The sequence below is a fragment of the Crocodylus siamensis genome, chromosome 10, assembly GCF_052110815.1.
Source record: "Crocodylus siamensis isolate JL-2025a chromosome 10, ASM5211081v1, whole genome shotgun sequence".
NCBI classification, from domain to species: domain Eukaryota; kingdom Metazoa; phylum Chordata; order Crocodylia; family Crocodylidae; genus Crocodylus; species Crocodylus siamensis.
Genome location: NC_143404.1, coordinates 50,343,006 through 50,355,055, shown reverse-complemented (window position 1 = coordinate 50,355,055; position 12,050 = coordinate 50,343,006). Strand labels below are relative to the sequence as shown.

The 12,050-nt window shown below is 43.6% G+C and overlaps 1 protein-coding gene across 6 annotated transcripts in view; it reads left to right on the top strand.

Annotated features, from left to right (window-relative positions):
* DLGAP4 (DLG associated protein 4) overlaps nt 1-8,742 on the top strand; it is a 359,708-nt gene extending 350,966 nt beyond the window's left edge. For all 6 annotated transcript variants that reach the window (XM_090064375.1, XM_090064374.1, XM_090064373.1 and 3 more), the window contains 3 exons: nt 1,371-1,462; nt 3,235-3,387; nt 4,726-8,742. In XM_090064375.1, the coding sequence (XP_089920501.1) occupies nt 1,371-1,462; nt 3,235-3,387; nt 4,726-4,944 (464 nt within the window). In that variant the 3' untranslated portion in view covers nt 4,945-8,742. The remainder of the gene's footprint in view (nt 1-1,370; nt 1,463-3,234; nt 3,388-4,725) is intronic.
* Nucleotides 8,743-12,050: the final 3,308 nt, after the last annotated feature.

The window sequence follows — 12,050 nt, the reverse complement described above, 5'->3', positions numbered from 1 at the left end:
ACGGCAGCTGCCCCCATGGCACAGGTGCAGCGTGGTTGGCAGGGCATTGCGTGTTGTCTGAGAGTTGGGGCAGTTTCAGCAGTCACCCGGCACCATTCAGCTCCAGTGGCCCCAACTCCCAGACAACACGCGGCACCCTGCACCATGGGGCAGCTGTTGCATGGGGGCAGGGGCTGATCCCTGCTACATAGGGGGGCTCTACCACGAGCCCCCAGAGACCCTGATCCTCACTGTGGCAGCCCGTGAGGGTTTTTTTGCTCTCTTAAAATGCTGGGAGGCTGGAGTGAGGCAGAGGATGGGGCTACGCAGGGCAGCCATGGGGGCTTCTCCTGCAGCTCTCCCCACGAGGGAGAGGCAGGCACAGCTAGAGGAGCTATGGGAGAACTTGCAGCGACCCAGCTGTGCCTGCATCTCCCTGGCCAATCCAAATCAGTCCCAAATTGGCTGAATCCAAATCAAATACTTCCCTATTTGCACAGGCCTCCTGGATAGGTAGTGCCAGGGCTGTAGCCACTCAGCTTCCCTGAAAGTAAATGGTTCATGAGAGAGCAATCAAGTGGGCTGCCCTTGCACAAACAAGCTAGCAGATTTTAAGAGAGTCCAGCTCGCACCTAGCAAACCAAACAGATTCTCTGTTAGAGCAGTTCTCTGCCAACTGATCTTGTTTACATGTGTTCATCACAGTTTGCAGTGAATTTGAGAGCTCTTGCTTTGTCTCTTCAGCTGAGCCTTCAGAAGGAAGAATTCCACACAATGTTTGTTGGTGGGAAGAAAGGGCAGCCTTTCCTTGGTTGAAGGCTTCTCACAGCACTTTGAGGGGGAGTCTTAAATTCCTGGGATCCTCCCATTTTGTTTTGCTGAAGTTTTGTTTGGAAGCCTTTAAGGAAAAGAGGGGTGGTTTGGTCTCCTACTTGTCTCACCATCCCTTTCTTTTTGTCATTGGAAGAGTAGGTGTAAACACAAGTGCCTGGAGATTGGATCAGTAGATAGGCATGCAGGGTCTTGTCTATAGCAAATGCCTTGGAAACATTGACGTCTAACCTTGCTGTAGACTAATGATTTTGGTGCCCAGCTCTGTTCTAGGAACCATAGAGATAGACATCAAATGGACTTTGTAAATATTGACAGTTTGTAAGCAAAGTAGTAGTCGCAGCCAAAATGCAGCTTCTTTTTCTCTGGGCACTCTTGTTCTATGAAGATTTTGGAATTCATGTTCTATAATGAAGTGTATAGTGGAAGAGCAAGTGAAGGATATCAGACTAACTTCTGTGACTCCTCAGCACTTCATTCACCCAAGCACTCTCAAGCATCCTTACTTGCTGCAGTCAGCTGTGTCTGCTTATTTAATCTTTTTTTTTTTATTTCCTTAGTCTTAGGAAAAGTCCTCAGTGCAGTGGGCAGCGCACAGTTGTTAATGTCACAGAAGTTCCAGCAGTTCCGGGGTCTCTGTGAGCAAAATTTGGTGAGTATGACTCTAAGCCCACAAAACTACATGCTGCCATAGAAGGGACTGACCAGTGTGTGAGTATCTCCACAGAAGTATAAAAGTTGTTTGATAGCAGCTTTGACTAGTACAGTCTGACCATTTGTGGTGTTGGAGATGGGGTGTGCAGCCTTTAAACAAACGCTGAATACTGTTCAACCTGAGTAGTAGTGGGAGGCTGACATTCTTACCATGCATCACTCTTTATACCTTAAGCAGCTGAAGTTGAAGAACTGGGGCATGTCCCAAATACTTTCAGCATGTGCACAGAGTTAAGGCCATGTTCTACTCTTGGGTGCATGCTGTGACTTCTGTTTGGCATTTGATAGGGGTGCAGTAATAGTTGGCTGGATATATTTATACCCAGAGGTAAGAAGCCAGTGGGCATGTAAACCAAGCAGAGCTGCTTGTCCCATTACTTCTAGGGGGCCTTTCAAGGTGAATTGCAGAGATTAAGACAGAAATGAAATGTTTTGAAAAGCCTTCCAAGCTGCTCTGAATATGCTTGTTTTGTATGAATGACAAACCCATCCCCATGAGGCTATTGTCAGTCGCTTTTTTTTTTTTTTTAATCAAACTTCTTCAAACATTATTATGAATGTGGTTGCCTTTAGGGCTAAACAGGGCAGACTTAAGCATTCTCAGAATCTATTCTTCTAGCTTTATCTGCACATTCCTTTGTTTTTTAAGACCTACTGTTTGGACTCCCCAAAAAGACTCTGTCTGAAAGCAAATTATTTTCCTCTGAGAGCTTTAGACTCATCTAAGATTGTCAGACTTTGCAGCTTCAATCAGTGTTTAGGAAAATTTTATATTTTGGGGAAGGGAAATGTAGTATTGAGTACCTGCTTTTTGCTTTTGCCTGATGACATTTGCACTGGCAGAGAAACTGGAAACCAGATTTTTTTTTAACAAGATTGCAGTGTTTGGGGCACATCTGAAATACTGACCTCTCTTAGTTTTGTCCCAGCTGCACACTCGAACCTGGTCTGTTATCTTGTAGAAATCCAAGGTCAGTTGTACAGTTCAGTCCTCCAAAAAATATTGAGGCATCTTAATCTAACTTTACTTCCAAGCAAACTGTTGGCAACACTTCTGTCAGCTGTTCAGAATCTCTTTTCCTGCAAATGTTGAGTTACAGATAAACTTCCAAAGTTCCTTCTTCAGGGAAATTAAAAGCTAAAAAAATGTAATTTTGACCACGTTTTAGCCTAAACAGTTAGTTTGTTTAAGTTGGCATGCATCAGATGGCATGTGGGTTTTCCTGCTGCATTCTGTTTGCTTTGATCATGTTGTGTCCAGTCTTCAAAGTGTAGTATTCCCCTAACAGGCAGCTACTTCACTAAGAAACCACACATTTTTTCTGGCTCCTGAGCTGGAAATCAGGACCTGTAGCATGATACTGCTACAGGATTAGCCCAAAACTAAACAGCCTTTGGGACCAGAGAACTATTTCTTCCTGCTGCCAACATGTATTTGGATATTTGATTTGGTCTCTTCTACAGCTAATGCTGACACAATGTCTCAGACTGGCTGAGCTAGCTAGAACATAAGCCTTAGGGATAAAGTGATTTGCTGTGTGGTGAGGCTGATGAATTTTGGTCCTGGCTGGAGAGTACTCAGAAGCTGCTTTGACACCAATCGGGGCTAGTAGATGGTAATATGGGGTCACCATTGCCCAAGGTAACTGTGTAAACTAATGCAGGCAACTGTACTCTGGTTTAGGTATGCTGGGTTTTTTTTCTTTACAGAACCCCAACGCCAATCCCAGACCCACTGCCCAAGACCTAGCTGGGTTTTGGGACCTCTTGCAATTGTCCATTGAAGACATCAGCATGAAATTTGACGAGCTCTACCATCTAAAAGCTAACAGCTGGCAACTGACAGAGACACCAGAGAAGAAGGTGAGCATGGGGCATTTCAGAGCAGCCTTTAAAACTCTTTCCTTCCAGCCTTCTGAGTGGACAGTTGATTCTTAATTTGGTCTCATGGACTAGATCTTTTTTAAATTCTTGTGGCCTTCTGCTTGTAGCATACTAGACACCTTACTGAGCCACTTTTAGCAGTAAGATTCTTGGACTTAAAGGGTAATAAAGGTGGTGCTCTTTCTATGATCTTCAGGGACATATATCAGACCTTGGGTAATGGTTCAGAGGTGTGCATTTCCAGAGTTTTGAAGAACTCTGAAACCTCCCAGGATAAACCATTTCAAGGTAAATAAAGAAACAGTGATTGGTGTGCGCTTGCATTGAGAGAAGTGAGTCCTTTTTGTTAAATGGCTGTTGAATTAAATAGGCCTTTGTGTCTACTGAGTAGGATGTAATAAGTACCTACTGGAACTGTTTTCAAGTGAAACGTGCACTGTGTTTCTGTGCCCGCTTCCTAGATCAGTTCTGAGATGGGGGCTGGAAAGTATGTGAACAGAAACTTGCTGTAAATCAAAACCTTATATTGAGCACTACAATCCTAACACTAGGAAATCTGGGCCCATCCTTTTTTGAGCATTTTGGCAGTGCATCCAACACTTCAGTGTCAATCAGTTCCACATCTGAGGTTAAGGCTTTTTAGCTAGTACTAAAAACAGTCTCCAGGGCTATGAAATAGTGATGAACAGGAAAAGCGATCAGATTGCAAAAAAAAAAAAAAAACAGGAAAAGGGAGAGAGGGTCTTGTAATGCCCATGCAGAGATGAGCAAGAAGCAGGTAGATTACCATGAACCATTAAGTCAATCGACTCCCTTAGCATGCCTGAACAGAAATGCTGCTGCCTCTTGCAGGCAGTTGATTCTAAATTTTGAGTAGAGCAGGGATCAAAGGGGGTTGCAACTGTACCACTGCATCCCCGGATCTGCCCTTGCCTGTCTGCATAGCTTGGATTCCTCAAAATACTGAAAAATCTAATTCTAACTTTACTTGGCAAAGCAAACTGTTTGGTCCAGATCTTTTGAATCTCTGTGACATATCCTTCACCCATCTTTGAGCCCTAGGAGCAAACCTAAGTATCCATTTCAGAGCAGGATTCTATGCCACTTAAAACTGAGTACATAGGCTGTGAAAACAGCCTGTAACAAGTGTCCTGTATTGCAGTTGTTCTTTTCTTCATTAACTTAATGTTCTGTTGCTTAAAGTCCTGTCTGTTAGGCCACCAGCTTCACACTCTTGTGATATCAGATGAACTAGGAGAACGTGTGTATGTGCATTTTTATTTTATGTTTTTGGTTTCCCTTACTGTCTCTCTAAAGGAAGAGAAGAAACCACCCCCTCCTGTGCCAAAGAAGCCTGCCAAGCCCAAAACTGCACTGAACCGGGACAAAGCTTCTGACTCTGTGGATAAACAGCGCCAGGAGGCTCGCAAACGTCTCATGGCAGCTAAGCGAGCTGCCTCTGTCCGGCAGAACTCCGCCACAGAGAGTGCGGACAGCATCGAGATCTACGTCCCAGAGGCACAGACCCGCCTTTGAGCCCAGGGGGAGAGGAAAAAAAAACATGCGGTCTTTATAAGTCATTAAAAAAGGGGGGGGAAAAGGTTCTCTCTAAACTTAGTATGATTTATTCAGTCTAGAGACGATGAGCCTACCTTAAAGGGCTCTACTTCAGCTTTTTTTTTCCTGTCAGCTTTAAGTAATGAAGAGTTTAAAAAAAAAAAAAAAAAAAAGAAAGAAAAAAAAAATGCACCCCCCCTTGTTTTCTCTCAGTGGCTGTGGTGTTTGCTGACCGAACTGAACAGACTCCAGAAAACCCCAGCCCCCAGACTTGGAACTTCAGTCTTTTTACTTGTTCTATCTAATGAGAATTATTAGCTTGTTTACAAGAAGAGGACAAAAAAAAAATGAAGCCTTGAGCACTTGCCATGCTGCGTTCTTTCTCCTCCTCCACAATTCTCTGTTCTTCCTTCTCATCCCTACACTTTTGTTTCCCCGTTCCCTTCTCCCTTTGCATGGCTTCTTTTACTGTGTTAGAAATGACCTCTCTTCCACAGAGCTCCCTAAGAGAACACCTGTTCAGTGTGTACTATTGTTGCACTCTGCTAGTGAGCAGCCTTTCTTTTATTTTTTCCTTCTGTGGGAGGGCGGGGGAAAGGGTGGCGGGGTTCACATATCTATATTTTAATGATACAAAAGGGAGGGAAATATTTGTGGAATGTAATGCAGAGTTGTTTGTGCAGCCTGGAAGCAAATGTGTGCAATAGACAGTGATGGGAGGAAGGGGCAGCACTTGGTTGACTGAAAGGAAGGTGCAGGCACAGCACGGGAGCTGGAAGAACAACAGAGTGAAGAAGAGCTCAACCCCCATGTGCACACTTTATTTTCTCCCCTTCTGCAAATTTCATTTTCCTTAATCACTTGTTGAGAAGGAAGCTGCTACACTGCGGGACCTATTTTGAAGGGGAGGGAAATAATATAATCCTGGGTGGAGAATGATGGGTTTTGTACAAAAAGAGGAAGATGAGGGTGGCTTATGGCAGGGTGGCAGTCTGCCTACCTGCCTGTATGTATGTGTACATATGCACATTTGGACTTACTAAGATCTGTATATATAATGCATACACACGTATACATACCCATACACACATGTGCAGACAGTGCATTAAAAGCACCTCGGTGAGAGTGGGCATATGTATAGCATATATTTTTACATGTACTATATCTAGATGTGTGTAAAAGTGTGTGTAAAAATATATACCCTGTGTATAATCGGATGATTATTTTTACCTTGTATCCCTGCTCATTTGGTGGGGGAGGGGGTCACTAAATACCACTTTAGCCCCTTCCCCCGCTCTCCCCAGTCCCTTTTTCATCCTGGCTTCTTGAAGTTGGGACTGAGTGCCAGCATTGTGTTCCTTCCCGCCCTCTCCAGAAGGAACATTTCCCCCCATTTTGTGCAGTCTCGCTGCTTTGAATGAGTGGGGAGATAATGTGTCAGCTTCATATGGGGAAATCCCAAAGGAATTGAAACCAGGGTGTTGGTGATTTTTAAAAAGGCAAAACAATAAAATCCTGAATCTTGTTTAAGTGAATACTGTATACTGTGTCTATGCATAGATAGTATTACAGATTTCTCTTCCTGGCCACCTCCAAGATGCATCTCCTAGCCTGGAATTAGAATCTCTGCGTGCTTGTCCAGAAGCAGTGGGGTTCTAGTTCAGCACTGGTCTTTAATGCTGTTGTTAAGAAGTGTCAGTTGGGTGGGTCGTACTGGCTGCTTAAAAAAAAAAAAAAAAGCTAAAATTTTCAAAACTTTGTTTAGTATTAAAATTGGAACACCCATATGTGAATTCATCTTATCCATGCCTCCAACGGTAGCCAAATTTGCTGCAGTTTCATAGTGTTGTAGACTGTAGCCTTCTGAATGACCTTTTTAGATTTTCTTGTTTTGGTGAGAATCATTCAGCTTGTCTCAGTTCATCTCATATATGGCTCCTTGCACTGGGAATATACAATATACTCCCTGGGTCCTAGCCAGACCTACTGAAATAAGACATTCATGCCTGGCTGCCACTTTGAGGTTGCCGTGTTTGGGATGACCCTCAACAAAGCATCTTAAGCAACAATGGACAACTAGAAGCAAGTAGTTTGCCCCTCTGCCTGAATCATTCTGCCAGAGTGCCTCTGTGCTTGGATGAAAGAACATCGGTTTAAAAACGGAAGGACAGCTGGCTGGCTTTACAATTAAAAGCTTAACACCAGAGATGCACCTTCCCCATCCCTCATTTTGTAGCTCTCAGCTCTTTTTCTCTTTACTTTGTTTTTGTGTCCGTGTGTACTTTTTCTTTAAGAAAATATCTTTGTGGGTTTTTTCTTTTAATGAACTTTCTCTGACCTCGGAAATGAACTGAAAGCTGTTTTCAACATGGACATCACCTGTATGTAATGTCTGTGAACTGATGCATTAGACTGGCCATGGCCATTCGGCCTGTGTGATTTATGTACTGATACTTCAGTGTTCACTCTGAGTTGAATGAAATGGGTTTATTCTTAGGACTAAATTAACCCTTCCATAGCTTCAGTTTACCTCCTAACCCCACAAGAACCAATCAACAGCTGGGGAGATCTGATTTGCATGTGCAAATTGGATTTTTTTTCAGTTTTCCCTAATAGGGTGACAAGGTAGCAACAGATATACCTCGTGATTCAGAGTGAAAAACTCAGCCATTGACAAAGAAATAGGCTTTTGACAGTGGATGGGGATGTTACCATCATCTCTTCCTATAGAGGGTCATACCTGTATCCAGGACTAAAATGAACATTTCTAGACATCACAAAAATGTGATGAGTCTTTGAGGAAGGGTACATAGGGTCCAGCCAGCTCCAAAGGCTCGAATGTGTTGATGTGTCCAAGGGAATAGATTCCATCAAGCCTAATAAATAAATCTTAGTGCCTCCCTCTGGCTTGTGCTGATCCCTGACAATTTGGGGAGGTGGGGGAAGGACATTGCTTGATCTTGATGCAAGTGAGTGACAGCTGATCTCTATCCCATATGCTGAAGGACTGACCACTCTGGACTCATTCCAGCCCATTCTGTACAGAAACGCTTTGGTTTTGGGTGTTTTTCAAATTTGACTGGTCTTGGGGTTTTCTGTATCTTTTTAAACTTTGATCAGCTGTAGTGAGGAAAGGTGGGGAACAATCTCTGAGCTGAGATCAGCCTACTCATCAATATAGCAGTAGTGTTAGCAGTCTTGTGGGGAAGTAGTTGGGGGGAGGTTTTGGGATGGGGGAGGTTTGGGGAGGGGTGTTTTTGTTTTTCCTCTTCCCCAAGTAAACTTTCACTGCTCCTGGTTTTCAGTGGTCTAAAGAGACTCTCTCTATAAGGAGATCATTTCAATTGAAGTGATTGATGTCACAGTAAATATATAGTGGTTATGATGAAAATCCCAAGCCTGAAGCCTACTTCTTGAAACTGTGCTTAATAGATGTTTCTATAGCTCTAATAAGTATGTGGATGTGGTTTTTTTAATTGTACATACAGTGCTACAATTAACATTACTTCATTTTTAAATCCTGAGTTGTACAAAATTTCCTGCAGTGACTTAGCCTATCTTTTATTTAGCTACATGGCTGAAGATCTGTCTAGCCCCATCTTTGTTAATTTTTCTCTACATTTCTAAATGTGTGACTAATTCCACATGAAGCCTTGATAACTGAAGCCTTGTATCTAGACTGATGCCCATTTTTTTTTTTGTAATGTGAACCTTGCTGGCATTGTAGACTGTAGTAAAAAAAGATGGCACCTTTGTTGGTGCCCTTCTGCTTTTGTCTCCTGCTGTTTGTAACCTTCCTCCGGCGGGCCCTACTCACAAGAAGAACTTGCTGGGGCAGGGACTTGTATTATAACCGTCGGTAGGATTAAAATGGTTGTGAAGATGGACCAAATCAAACTATATAATGTGGCCTTGAGTTACAATCATGTCTATTAGTCACACTTAAGCATTAAGCAAAGAGTGGGGGGGAGGGGTTGTGTGGTAGGTGCTGTATAACAGCTAAAGCCAGTCCCTGCCCTAAAGAGCTTGTACTCTAGGACAGCGGACCTGTGACTGACTGACGAATGGGTGAAGATGAGGTGATGGCAGACATGCTGTGTACATAAGCAGTAGGTTCTGATTGCCATCTGCTTCCTAAGGGTCAAGTGTGCCAGCTTTGCAGGTGGCCAGAGGAAAAAGTTTCGAGAAGGAGGTGTCCGTGGTTCTGCCTTAAGTTCACTAGGCCAGAAAATCCAATTGGAATAGGTGGGATATCTCCAGAAGGGTGAAGACAGAAGTGACAATTTTCTCCCTATCTGCCCACAGAAAGCAGTGTATAGCCGTGACCAAAAACTAGTGCATGGTTTCAGATAGCTTAAAAATAGCCAGTCCACTGAAAATCTGAATACTCATTGCATGAGGGGGTCATGTGAAGACATTTCAGAACAGAGACTCTTCAGTAATATCAGTCTGCGCTGACTGCCAGCCTCAAGCTGTTTTCAGACTGGGAGGGGAGAAAGGGAGCAGAGGGAGTCTGGTCTGGCTGGGGAACCCCCACAACAGCATTTTTCAACCTGTGGGTCATAACCCAAAAGTAGATCACAAGAATATATGAAAGGGTTGCAACAAAACTTAAAGAAAATCAGTGAACTTTAGAAATGGATTCTCCTTTAAAGGAGAAAAGTGGAAAACCGTGGGTTTTCCCTTGCAGGCTGGCAGAGTTCTTACAAGGGGTTGCTTGGGTGCCCCCACCCCCATGCACCTGCAGGCCTGGGGGCAGCAGGTCGAGGGTGAGGGGCACTGGGTCCAGACTGGCCATTAATGTTTACAAATGGGTCCTGGTCCAAAAAAGGCTTAGAGCCACTGCCCTAGAAGGAGGTGCCTCTGCTCCCCCCCGCCCTTCTGAAAACTTCGGAGCCTCCAGGGAGGAAGGACTGTTGCTAGAGGAAGCCGGCTACAGCCAGCAGCTAGATTCCCCTTCCCCTGGAACCAACAGTGAACTTCTGTTTGTTCCAGGGGATAGTGCAAAGCTCTCTGCAGTACAGTGGGGAGCTGCACTTCTGTCTGTGCCCTAGCTAGGCAAATAAGCCCTGCTTTGGTTCCTGTGCATTGCACCTGTTTTGTCTGGCATTAACATCAATGAGTATGGCTTCACAACAGTGCTGTACTACAAACTTTGGAAGTCTCCATGTGCTTATTAATGGCCCCAAGTTAAGCAGCGGTTGTGCCAATTACCTTTATCGTAAGTGACTTCTGTTTCTCAGCAATGTATGGATTGACTTGCCCTTTCTTGCACCCCTTTCTGTTGCTTAGTTAAGGTAATTTCTAAGCCTCCTCCCCCACCTTTCCAATGTTCCTGCCATCTTAGTGGGCTTTAAGCCCTTAGGTTGCCAAAAGTTGGTCTGGTCTAAAATGAAGACCCAATAAAATAGGATATTTTTAAAAGACACTAACAGAAGCAAAATCAATATCACTGCTTTCATGAGCACATCTGTAAGCCCAATACATTGATAGGCAAGGCCCTGTAGTTGCACGACTCACGTTTGTTTCTGCCAGGTCTGGATAGGACTTAGTAGTAGAGTAGCAAGGCTCCTGTGCCAGTTTTTGGCTATATTGCTTCCTCATTGCTGGCTTGCTGCTGGCCTCTTGGTGTAGGGAATAGGCAGCACCTTTTAAGAGAAGTTTCCCCCAGCATTTGGAAAAGTAGGACATTCAGCAGAATCTCAAGCTTAAGCATTTGAATATTTTTAAGCTTAAGTGTTTGAATATGTTCTGCATCATCTTAAACAATGTGCCCCCAGTTGTGGAAATGAGATGTTAGAATAGATAATGGCTTCTTACTGTCAATGTTATTCTAGGAAAATGCAGCTCTACCTTTCATTTCAGTTTCTGATATGGACATAGATTAATGAAACTCTTCATTCATAGTTAGCTTTTTGCAAGCTCAACATAAAGCTTTCTACATGATAATGACAAGAAACAAGTACTACCTTGCATTAGTTTGGACATAGGGATTTTACTAGTTCTCGGGACCACTCTAATGGCACTGTATTGGTGCGCCTTCTGATGCTACTGAAGTAGATATGTACTTGTGTGATCTGTACTGTTTTGTACTATCAGAACTTAACAAGATGACATGGCAAGTCCATCAATCACTGGCGCAGCGTCCACCCGTAGAGCTGAGCAGGTGGCGAGGTAGAATTCACCTTTCCGGCTCTAGCTGGAGCTACAGAATTACTCTGAAAATGAACACATGCACCCAAGTCCTGCCACCTAGAAAGTCTTTAGAAGCCTGTACTTAGAAGCAAAAAGGTAGTTGCTTATGTGCTCTAAAGAAAGCTGAGGGGATGACTCTAGAGTAGGATATACCTGGCTATAATCCTGTTCTAGTATGGTGGGCTTTGTGCTCCAGCAGGTAAAGTCAGACAAAGGTTTTGTTTTGTTTTTCCAATCCTTTTCAAGCCTGGTTCTTTGGTATGCCATTTGTTGTAGCCCCCTTCCTTTCTACACTAACTCCTACCTGAAGCTGAGTCATTAAGCCACAGTGCCTTTAATGATGTTTATCCTCCCACTTCAAAGAGGGAGGAATCTTCCCAAATAAAACTGAAGATGAGCTAGGGGGCGGACTCCTGTAAAATAAATAAATAAAATAGCAGGGTAAGGCTGAAAATCTTGTAAGTGTAAAGGCACATGATTGTCCCTTGCCTTGAAGGCTGAACCCAAGCCATTCACTATGCTTACCTTCTCACCGAAGAGTTAAGAAATGGTTGATGGACAAGTAGAGGAAGTCAAGGCTGAGCCTGTGCTTGGGAATGATTATGCACAAGGAACAAGACTAAACTTTCTTAGATGATGCTTATTCCTAATACTGAGTCAGTTTTCAAGAGCTTTCTCTCCTCTGTACACCTGCCATGCAGAGTTCCCAGAGCATGGCCTGTAAGAATAGGGCAATGGTTCTTGACCTTTTTAGACTTGAAGCACCCTTGGATAGGCTTGTGGTGCCCTTCAGAAAATGCCAGGTCTTCATTTTGACTCTTCTTTTGATGACGGAAATATAATAGAGCAGTTTTCTGTTGCATAGAACAACTAAATTTCTGTTTGAAATC